Source organism: Drosophila sulfurigaster, chromosome 3, assembly GCF_023558435.1.
Source record: "Drosophila sulfurigaster albostrigata strain 15112-1811.04 chromosome 3, ASM2355843v2, whole genome shotgun sequence".
NCBI classification, from domain to species: Eukaryota; Metazoa; Arthropoda; class Insecta; order Diptera; family Drosophilidae; genus Drosophila; species Drosophila sulfurigaster.
The window spans coordinates 23,123,773-23,136,152 of NC_084883.1; the positions used below are offsets into that span (position 1 = coordinate 23,123,773).

General features: G+C 36.8%; 1 protein-coding gene across 3 annotated transcripts; it reads left to right on the plus strand.

The window, feature by feature from the left end:
* Positions 1–434: 434 nt before the first annotated feature.
* LOC133840152 (proton-coupled zinc antiporter SLC30A2) lies at positions 435–9,699 on the plus strand. Of its 3 annotated transcripts, none has more exons than XM_062271828.1 (12): positions 435–563; positions 3,410–3,524; positions 3,654–4,403; positions 4,821–4,991; positions 5,153–5,315; positions 5,635–5,788; positions 6,699–6,926; positions 7,935–8,040; positions 8,125–8,294; positions 8,360–8,430; positions 8,508–8,685; positions 9,417–9,699. In XM_062271828.1, the coding sequence occupies exons 3-11, from the start codon at positions 4,041–4,043 to the stop codon at positions 8,615–8,617; spliced, it is 1,536 nt and encodes a 511-aa protein (XP_062127812.1). In that variant the 5' UTR covers positions 435–563; positions 3,410–3,524; positions 3,654–4,040; the 3' UTR covers positions 8,618–8,685; positions 9,417–9,699. The 3 variants fall into 3 exon arrangements, with proteins under 3 accessions (XP_062127812.1, XP_062127810.1, XP_062127809.1); XM_062271826.1 differs by having other exon boundaries at positions 3,410–3,520; positions 3,652–4,403; XM_062271825.1 differs by lacking the exons at positions 435–563; positions 3,410–3,524 and having other exon boundaries at positions 3,552–4,403.
* Positions 9,700–12,380: the final 2,681 nt, after the last annotated feature.

The window sequence follows — 12,380 nt, forward strand, 5'->3', positions numbered from 1 at the left end:
TTAAAGTAATTACCAATATTTACTTACACTTTAAGAATATTAATAAATGTTAATTATTATTTATAATTATTGTAAAACAAAATGACACTAGACACTTTTGTTTACAGAAGTTGAAGGCAGACTAACAGACTGTCACTCCAACGGATCTTGAGCAACACATGCGATCGCAAGTTGAGTGCAAACACTGAAAACACTCAAAATGGCAAAAAGCACTCAAAGAGCTGTTGAGCTTTGGGCGCTTTGCTGATTAAGGCGCAACAACAAGTGTAAAATATGACGTAGATCTCTCACATTCACACTCACACACCCATACTAATTGAAGTACTAACGAATTTCTACAGCACCCGGCGCTCGCTCATCGCTCTCCCTCTCCCTTTCTCTAATGCTCACATTGCTCAGCTGGCTGTTGTTCTGTTCTGCTCTGCTGCTGCTGCCGTCAGTTGAACTTGAAGCGTCGCTAGCAACGGTAACAAAAAAACATCAGAAAGAAAGAACCGCACACATAACATACGCTCATATAATAAAAAGTCGGCGTGCTAATGATCGCGACAATACACAAATATGTACGTAATGTATGAAAGATAATCAAAAAACAAAAAAAAGAATATCGAGTATTGCTGTGCAATGTTTGACAAATAAAACAATGGGGAAATCCAATCGAGTATAAACGATTACGAGGTGTTAAAACAATACAAATACGAATATTTTTTACGTAATAAAATATTTAATATTTATAAACATGCACAAGAAATGTGCCTATGTACCGTGACAAATTAAATGCATGGAAAATTGTAATTTCAACAAAGAATAAAGTAAATAAAAACCAAATGGTAAAACTGTGAGAGCAACTCATACACAAAAGTGCTAAGTAAACAATATAAACAACAGTCTAGTGAATTGTGTGAAACATAAACAGAAATCACGTGAAAGAGACGGCGATCCCATAGAATTAAACAACTTCATTTACAATTTCATTATCGCTGATAACGTCTCTATATTTTCGTGTACTTGCTCTCTCGCTCGCTCTCTTTCTTCCGTTCGCCTGCATTGAGATGAGTCAAAAAGCTCTCATACTAAATATGCTCATTCGCTCTCTCAATGATGCTGTCGCTCTCCCTGTTCTCTCTCTCTCTGACTCTCTTGTCTGACCGGCTTCACGTGCTGTGCAACAACCGTTTAAAACGCAGCTTCTGCGACGAGCAATAACAACAACAAACTAGTTCGATTGTATATTACAGAGCAAAAACAAAAACCTGTTGATAAGGTCAATGGACAGGCATAATATGCTAACTACGATGCGATACAACAACGCAGAAACGCATTGCGACGTCAATGTTTGTCTGTCGATGGATGCTTTATTAATTCACATTCAATAAATGATATCAATAAATTCAAAGGCAAACAAATAAATTAAGCAAAAATTATTAAAAGCGAATTCATATGTTTGCTGTGTGCATATTCTTGAACTTAAAGTGAGTACGAGTAAATGTGGCATTGGGAATTGCCACAAAAATATTGCTGAGATTCAGAGAAACAAAAGACGTCAAAAGAAGCCCCTATACGCAGTGCAGGCAACCATAAATAAACTGATATAAATGGAAATCATTGGAAAAAAAAGAACACAAAATCAACTGAAACAACAAGAACAACTAAGTGAAGCGCACAAAGAAACATATACTGTATATATAGATATTTCTATATATGTATATAGAGCACAAATCGAACGCTAAATTTGCGCCGCGCTGTCAACAATAAATTCATTTCAAATCAAATTCCGAGACCTTTTCCACAGTCACAGTCACATTCACAGTCCGAGTCTGCTCTTTGGGGACTCTTCGCCTCCGTGTTAAATGAAAAGTGCGCCAGGCGCACGTACATTTTTATCAATACTCAGCGGGTCTTAGCTACCCATCTATATTTATAATACATGTGCATGTATGTATATGTTTTCATAAATATTTCATACTGACAGCTTATTAAAGACGCAGACGACGGCAATTTTTAAAGTGTAGATTGTATTTCCCCAAACAGCAAACAATGAACATTTACTATACCTTCGGTTCCAGATAAGATATAGTATTGTATTAGCGAACAGCTATGATATAGATATGTTTACCAATGTTTGTTAGTTGATTCAAGAGTCGCTTTAAAATAAACCCAAATGTCAATTGCCATTAGACTTGATATTTAATATATTTGCAATCAATTTGTTGACAAAATGTGTTACGAATATTGATATTGGTCTGTTCAATATTCGATACAAATCACTTCAAATTCTATGCTGATAAAGTTGAACAATTGTAAATTAATATGTATGTCGCATGTTTTTAGCTCAGTCAGTTTATGCGATGCAATCAATGTTTTATCTAATCTAAACACAATTTGAGTTTATCACTTCAGTTTATACAATTTTGCCACAAAGTCCCTCAAAAGAACCAAAGTGGAATAGAAGTAAAGTGGTCAAAAAAAAAAGAAGAGAGATGTCAAAAACGTTTATGAATCAAGTGCTAATTGTTGTTCAGTCGTTGCCAAACTGCGAATTGAATCAGTTGTGGCATTTCAAGTGTCTACAAAGTCTGTCAAGTGTGTGTGCGTATGACAAGCAGCTTGGATAAGTTAATCATAGCCGGCAACAACTGAGGCAGAGTTTCATGGGAATGATTTCGACGGCGACGGCGACGGCGACGCTTATCGCAAGTTGAGGTCCCCAAGGCAACGACACAATAAATGCGTACAGCAAGGCAAAGCGAACGAGAGGATAAAAAAATAAACAGAATAAAGAAAAACTAAATACTTACATGCAAACGACAAAACTATTATGTTCTTCTTTCTCCCCATTCGTGTTGCTGTTGTTGTTGTTGTTGCTGATAAGAAAGCCCAAAGAAATAAATGTTGGCCAAGAGACTGTGACACATCGTATGCGTAAATAAAACTGATAGTTTCGAGCAGGGAGAAAATACGTACTTAAGGGTGCCGAAGATTGAATACCCTCTTCATTTAAAATTCATAAATACAGCACAGTTAATTGAACAATCGTGTTTTCTGAAAAATGTTCCATTCAATTTAATTTCCCGTTCTCTATTCGCAACCATAAAATTCTACGAAAAACATTGCTGTGTGCAATTGCTGAATGTTTATTAATTGAAAATGAAAATCATTCGATTGCTTGCTGCAGCAAAATGCAAAATGAAAGCAATGCCAACTTGTGTTTAGAAAAACAAAATCAATCAACTAGTTTATTTTTAAATACATAAATCAAATAGCAACATGATTTTATGTAGCACTTTAAATTGATTTAATCCGAAAATCGTTTGTAGTTGAAGCCAGAAAACATTTACATAGGCAAATGGAAAGATTTACATTTGATATTAATTTCTATATTTAATTTGTGTTTCTTTTGTTCATCAAGATATTAAGATAAGCCCTAAGCATATATACCCTGTGAATTCGAGCAACTGGATTGTAGCTCACAAAAACAAAGTAAACACACAACTGTGTGCAAATACTACTTAAAAACAAAGTAAGTCAACAACCCAGAACACATTTTGATAACAAAACACACTCTCCCACACACACACACACACTCTTAGTCACTCACACACTAATGCAAACACACTAATTTGAAACAATTTTGGAATATCACGCAAATAGAGACGGAGAGAGAGAGAGAGACTTGAGACTGGATTCGATTAAGCAAGCATTTCTAGTTCGTAACCCGTAATGCTCCAGGCCAAGAAGCAACCATTTTTATGATGATGATGACGTCGACGATTAAAATGAAAATAACAATAATGACAATAACGATAATGATAATGATGGTGAACATGACACATGCCAGTGCAAGCGCACACTAATTATGATAAATGCAATGTAGATGAGCATCGAGAAGAAGGGGCAACAAGCTAAGCTCAAAATCTAACACACACAAACAAGCAAACACACCCACAAACTCACACACACAACACATAAAAAGACAAAGGCACTAAGGACCCTCGAAGGACGAAGGGCATCGAAACAAAAGCGCAAAAATAGCGAAAACAATGTCAAAATATCAAAAACTTGACAGCGCTCTGGCAGCCACAATGCATGATGATGATTATGACGAAAGTTTTTCACTTTACTTGGATGATAATCGACAACAGCAACAACAACAACAACTAGATGAGACAAGACTGAATGTTGTGGGTTCAAATCGCAGCACAAACCACATGCCAAATGGTCATCATAAATACAACAACTACACCACCAAAAGCAACAATAATGCCAACAATATTGGCAACAACAACATCATTGACATTAATACGACAACAACAAGAGTAGCTGATGCCATGGAACTGGACGAACAGACGTGGGAAGTGCCCCTCTTACGGAACAGCAGCAGCAACAATAGTTGCAACAATTTGGTAAGTTTCTGATAGTTATCCATAAACATAGAAATTTATGTGAGTTCGACCGGTTAATATGTGAAAATTTTAAATATATTTACAAAATTGCGTCGTTAGCACGTTTTGCTTTTTCTCGTGTCTCTACTCGCGATCGATACTCGTGCCTGCACTTATCGATAGCACCCTCGCTGCTGTAATCGATTGGACACTTGTACGGCGTTGCCAGACCCGTTGCCACATATAAAAATATATGTATGTACATATATATAACTGTAATTGTTCAATTAAAGGAGCGAGCTGCAATTGGCTCCTCGTTGTATGCTATGAAAATTGCACTACACACAGTCCCAGCAGTCATTTATATGCACACACTTACACAGTCGAACACACACATAGACAGTCATATTTATAAGGCAATTATTACGTTACTTGCAGCACTTGGAGCATGGACCAGCTGCCGTTGGTGGCGAGCAAGGGGGCGAGGGGCAAAGTTCATCGGGCTGTCGCAGTTTGCAGCCGGGCTTTGGAACGAACCTTAAAAGCAAATCGGCGCAAGAGGCGAAATTTAAAATTCTGCTCGCAATTTCGCTGTGTTGCATATTCATGGTAAGTACAGTGAACACTCTAACACACACACCCTCCCACACACACACACATGCAGATGTGCATACTTCATTTAATTATGATAAATTTGAGCAACAATAACAGCAGAAAATGCACAAACACACCCACACACACATACACTGACACTTTTGTGGCATCCGCAGATCATTGAATTCCTTGGCGGTTATATGGCCGGAAGCCTCGCCATTATGGCAGATGCCGCACATTTAGCATCTGATTGCATTAGCTTCGTCATCGGTCTGGTTGCAATATGGCTGGGCTCTCGACCGCCGGACTCACGCATGTCCTTTGGTTACAAACGCTTCGGTAAGTACCCAATTATGATGGCCAACACTATGCTAATGAGTGCACGACCAGTTGACAGTCCAACCACTCACTCATACTCACACACACGCACACATACACATACACATACTTGCACGGTAATTGCATTTATACCAAGACTGAGAGAGGACATGTTAGTTATCAACCAGTCTATTATTAGGCCACGTCCTGCACTTGCTTCAGCTGCTGCAGCTGCTGCTGCTGCTTTTGGCGTGCGTTTAACTTGCCATTTCACTCGGAAACTCTCATCTATTGTCTTTACTTTGTTTTTTTTTGTTGTTGTTGCTTGCTCCTTTGACAGAGGTTATGGGTGCTTTGGCCTCCATTCTGGGCATTTGGCTGCTTACCGCAATGCTGGTCGTTGTGGCCATCGAACGCATCTACTCACAGGACTTTGTGCTGGATGTTAATGTTATGATGAGCATTTCAGCCATTGGCATTGGTATTAATATTATGTAAGTACACGAATTAGATACGAATCGCATAGCAGCAACTTGCAACTTGCAAATTACCAAAGTAATTTAACATGTCAGTGATGCAACATATCATGCAATCGATAGACTTATCATGATATCAATAGTCTCTATATTGCAAATTCTTTTCCGTAGTGTGCTCTAATTTTCAGAAAAGCTAATATTTATTCTTGCCATTAATTACGTTTTAAAGCGCAGCACACAAGCGATAGAATTTATTAGATTTTCGAATATTTATATAGTTTAATGCCGATTATAATTGCGTCCATCTTTAATTGCGTATTCAAAATAATTCAATAAAACTGTCTACGTTAAGAGCAAAATCAAATTTATTATTTTAAACCTCAAATTATTGCATAATAACACAGCGAAGTATTTAAAAAATAATTGTTGTATAAAATTGAATTCTACACTAAAATAAAAATAAAATAAAATAAATAAATTTCGTATTTTCATGGCACAATAATTTATGAATATGCAGTTATAGACTTTATACTGCATTATTATTGAAAATTTTATTAAATCAAATCAATTCAAGTTGGGATAATCTCAATAAATATTCATTTAAAAATAACGTCACAAATAAAAAGTATATCTAAAAATAACCAATTAGCTTTCATTCATCAATTGCCAAGCAATTTCTTGTACAATATTTGCTTAAATCAATAATTGGTAAGACGATAATAAAGACCTCGATGTGGAGCACATCAATTAAGCTGGTTCGCTTGCCAAAATGTTTGTTCGTTTGGCAGCATTCTAATTGGGGTATTTGGCAATTTGCAGCTGAATAAATCTCCAAAAATAATTCGAGCACTTGCTTTGAGTAAACTCTTTTGACCCACTTGTAATTAAACATATGTATTTATGATATATTAATTTATTTGGCTCGCAGCATGATGTTCGTATTGCATGGATCCTGGTTTATGGGAAACAATGGCCATGGTCACAGTCACAGTCACAGCCATGGTCACAGTCACAATCACAGTCACAGCCATAGTCACAGTCACAGTCACAATCACAGTCATGGATATGGATATCGAGAGGCAAATGCAGGCAGTGGCAGCGAGGAAGGCCATAATGTTGTTATACCAAATGGCTTAAAGGCAGCCCAGCACGATGGGTAGGTACAATTGTTGGTTGCGAGGGGAGTTCTACGAGTTCAAATGGCATGTTGTAATTTTATGACCTGCGGTAAATGCGTTGCTGAAATTGTTGAATTAAAAACGAAAACAAGTAAAGCTGCAATTGAGTGGGTTTGATTGTAAAATACCCGCCATATATTATACATAAAAGCAAAATATTCATGAAATATATTTATATTATATATATATATATATACATATATTCCGAAATATACCAATTCCATACTACTGCATTTAAAATATACCATTCAGCAAAAAATATTACAAAATTCCGTATAGAATATAACATTAAAATTTTTTAAATGAGATGACGAATGTTTCATATCGATAGAAAGTTTATTAAAACTAGTGAGGTAAGGTACCCTATTAAGGATATTAACTCTTTTACCCTTTGGTTCGTCAGTATCAAAAGTTAATATAATATAATAATAACATTATAACAACAAATACCCGCTACATATTATCCATAAAAGCAAAACAGTGCCAAGACCGGTATTATTGATAAGATATAAAAAATGAATATACTAAATTATACCAATATCATATTACTCCATTGAAGATATACCATTGATAACAGAATATACCAGATTTCTATATAAACCTATTATTTGAATAGCTTTTCAATGAGATGACGAATATTTCCTATCGGCACAAAGTTAAAATACCCTTCTACTTTATATGTCGTCCATATCAAAATGCAATGCAATATTGTAATAAATATATAACAACAGCATCAAACATACGAGTGGCATAAACAACCATAATTAGCAGGAAAAACAAAACAATCAGCTAGCTGACTGCTGACTGCTGACTGCAGGCGATTGTTTGTTTGATTACATGTTATGGGAGTTTAATTTAGTTGCATTTTGTGCAGCTTGATTTGCAGTTATTAATTTGTAGCCCAAAGTTAATATTTGTTTGTTTTTCTCCCTCTTTCTCCCACCTTTTCAATACTCCCCTTTCCCTCCTCTCTTGAATTTTGATAGTGCAACGGAACGCAATTTAAATCTGCGAGCGGCCATGATTCATGTCATTGGCGATCTGGTGCAGAGTATTGGCGTCTTTCTGGCGGCTGTCTTAATCAAATTCTATGTGAGTCTAGACACACAGTCAGCTTCATAATTCAATTAACTAACTGACCTCTACTCTGCTCCCTATTGCCATTATTATTCCCAGCCAAGTGCAAAATACGCGGATCCACTGTGTACGCTGCTCTTCTCAGTCATTGTCATTATGACCACGGTGCAGCTGTTCCGAGAGTCCATTTCGATACTGCTGGACGCGGTGCCGCGGCACATTTGTCTGAAGACGTTGCACCATGACTTGGCCAGCATAACGGGTGTCAAGTGAGTGGAATGAACTCTGCTGTTAATTTCAATTAAACAATTTCATTTTATATACTTCCTTATAGATCGGTGCATCATCTGAATGTCTGGCAGCATACGAGTGACCACAGCGTGCTGATGGCGCATCTGGTTGTGGGTAAGCATTAAAAGTGTACTTTACTCCCTTTACACTCAGCTACACTCACTCACTATATATATATATCTACTGTACAGATCTGGCGAGTGATTCAGATGCGGTGTTGGAGCTGGCAACAAAATTGGCCTGCGGCAGCAAGTACAACATCAAACATGCGACGATACAAATCGAACGTTTGACTGAGTAACTCAATTATGAAATTAGCAAATAGCTTAATTAAGTTTTATTAAACTATAAAAAAAAACAAGTAAGAAAGTTACAGTCGAGTGTGCTCGACTGTGAGATACCCGCTACCCATTTTTAATAAGGGCAAAATATTGTGGTATTATTTTCAAAATATACCGAAAATACTAAAAAAAAAATACTAAAAATATACCAAATGGTATGTTTGGTATACCGATACAGCACACATTCAAAATATACCATAGACGGCACAATGTACCAGATTGTCGGCCAAAGCAACTAAGAGCCCTAGTAAGTGGGCGTTTTTGCCCATATAAAAGTATTTCTTTAATAACTTCCACAATTTTTATCTGATCGTAACCAAATTTTCAGGAATCATAACTACTATAGTAATTATACTATATACCAAAATTCACAGCTCTAGCTTTAAATTTACGCTTGTTTTTCGATTTTTTGGTTTGCGGGGGCGGAAGTGGGCGTGGCAAAAATTTGAAACAAACTTGATCTGCGTGCAAACATAGCAAATACTGTCGAAAAAAAATTATAGCTCTATCTCTTATAGTCTCTGAGATCTAGGTGTTCATACGGACAGACGGACGGACACACAGACGGACAGACGGACAGACACACAGACGGACAGACGGACATGGCTAGATCGTCTCGGCTGTTGACGCTGATCAAGAATATATATACTTTATAGGGTCGGAGATGCCTCCTTCTGCCTGTTACATACATTTCCTGCCGGCACAAAGTTATAATACCCTTCTACCCTATGGGTAGCGGGTATAAACAACAACAACAAGATTATATTCTGTGCGACCAAAGTCTGTGTGCTACGATTATCAAGAGTACCGTGATGTGATTATAAATACTTTATGTATATTTTTTTGATTATTGTACTATTCGTAAATTTGTAAATTTATTTTATGACATTTAAGATAAACAAAACGTAATTTTTATGATATTTCCCCACCCAAATTTCGGCTCTCTCTCGCAATTACCTCAGCAATTAAGCTCGGAGTGTGAGCGAAAAGCAAAATGTGAAAATAAAAAAAAGAACTATAAATTGTTAAGTCTAATGAAAATGCATATCTTTTTATTATAAAGTGTACTATGTACAATATTATGATAAATTGCCGCTATCTTAATTACTTATCGGTTGCGCCTCAAACTCGGGCTATGAATTCATGAAAATAATTAGAATTTCAATTAGCTGAAGACAATGTAAACATTTTAGTTGTAAAAATTGTGCAGAAAATTGAAACGAAAGCCAAATGTGTGTTGTTCTGTGTGTGTTCAAGTGCTGTAGTCTGTGTGAATGTTCGCGAGTCATATGACTGTGTAATTAATTAGAATCTGCAGCATCAGCGATAGAGTCAGAGAAACAGAGAAAGAGAGAGAAAAAGAGAACCAAGGACCGAGAGGAATCAGCGAGTGCCGAATAAGCTGACAGCTGGAAACAAAAACTGTTAGCAGAGTGTAATTGATGTCTTTATCTTTTGCTTCTCATTTTAATTAGAAAGCATCTCGAAAGTGTAACTTCTGCACATTCATTAACAGGTGCAGCAACAGCAGCAGCAGCAGCAGAGGTAAAACCATTAACAGAATGAAATGAATTTCCATTTAAATTTGATTGCGACTGGTGACGTGGCGTATGCGTAATATTTAAACATCCGCAGCTAGCTAATTTGTATTGTTGTTGTTGTCGCTGTAAGCGAATTATTAATAACATTATTTGCAATTGTTTAGTCACAAATCGCGCAGCTAGCTGTATTTATTTATGCATTTCGATCGAACAAATATTTTCAATTTAGTTGCATTTATGCACAGTCGAGTATATTTTGATTGTACATAATTATTTTTTGGACCAGCTAATTGTTGTTTTAATAATTCATATGCACCCACATATACACACACATAGAGAGTATATAAATATGTGTGTATATAGAGGCTGGGCTCACAAACATTTTGCTTCGCATAATTCATATATTGGGCAAACACACAAATCCGATTAGAATATCGCAGGCCGACACATTCGGACACTCACACGCCAACCGGATTTCAATGAACCGGAAATGAGCAAATCAAGCATGGAACGCACACACTCACACACACACACGCATGCACACACAACGTTCGCTGTGTAATGTTAACACATGAATGAAGTCAAGTCCAAGCATCTTAATCAATAGCTGAACACACACAAACACACACTTGCCTGCTCATATTTAGTTGAACGATGCCTGGGCATTTGTCAGCTCTTAAGTCGCGTCAACTTGAGCAAACTTCTCGATCCTTGAACCCATTTCCTGCACTCTTCTTCCTTTGGCCCCGTTGGGCATTACAATTTTATTATGAAAAATGAAACGCAAGTTGAATGTGTATCTCCAAAATATAAATGCCACAGCCCCAAATTAGTTGAATGTCTTAAACATGCACACTCGACGGCAAAAGAGTATTAAGTCCTTAACATTGGCCCAAGTTAATCTTTTTCCCTCGTACCATATTTTTTTTTTGGGTTGCACAGCTCAATACGCTCGGACACGATTAAGTTATTTATAATTTATGAAGCAACACAAAAAAGTGGAGGGGGAGAAAAATAAAATATATGTATAAAATAAAAGTCAAAACGAAATGGAAATTTCCATTTCACTGCCAAGGAAATTGCGTTAAAATGATGAAGCTGTATGGTAGCCGAAAAAGTCTGTGGAAACCTTATTCCACACAAGTTAAATTACCGCCTGGCTGCCATTAAGGTTAATAAATCAAGTAGATCGACACCACACACAGACACACACACACACACACAAACACTCACACACACATACAGAGTGCAATGGTCGATGCTCATTAAATATGCAAATGTATCGAGTGCAGGCTCAACTAATTTTATTGCTGACCCAATTGCCTGCTGCAGATGCCGATTTAAAACTAATTAATAACGCAAAAAACAACAAACGGCGCAAAAAAATATATATGCATATAGTCCATGAATCAAATCGCAGAGAATGGGCCAGAGAAATCGTGAATAAATACTCACCCACACACTCTCACTGTCTCGCGAATAAAAAATAACTTTTTTACAAGCGTTGCAGCTGCTACAGTGCAAAAGTACTTGCCCATTTTTTTTTTTTTTTAGCTGAAGAGCTCGTGGGCGTGGCGCACTTCAAATGCGCAAATGTAAAATTAATGGCATACTTGACTTGATGCTTTTCTAATTAGAAATGCATATAACAAAAATCGTAGCATACATTCCAGCTGAAACTGCAGTTGCAGCTCTCAGCTCTCTGTAGCAAGAGCTGTGCAGCTAAAAAGCGCTTAAAAATTGAGTACTTGACTCGACGCAACTTGACTCAGATTGCACTTAACACATTGGCAGACACAGTCGAAGCAAAGGCAAAAGCAAATCCTGAAGCCAGAGTAATTGAAGTGGCTTTGCACGTGCGCTGCAGCCAACGATGCAGCGGAAATCGTGGCGGAACGTGGTTGGTGTGGACACCCCTCGGAAACAAAAGAGCTGAAAATCCATTTTTTTACCTCTTTATTTATTCCTCATTATTATTACAAAAACAGTGTGCTAATATTTAACAAAAGATTTACAAAAGTTAAGTATTTAATAAATATTATAGAAATGAGTTAGGTTCACTATATGGTATAATCGTAATCTTTTTGAGCTTATCTAACATATCTTACAGTTAATTATTGTTTATAGTATTTACATAGAAACCAAAACACTGAATTATCGATATGACGTCATTACCTGAGTT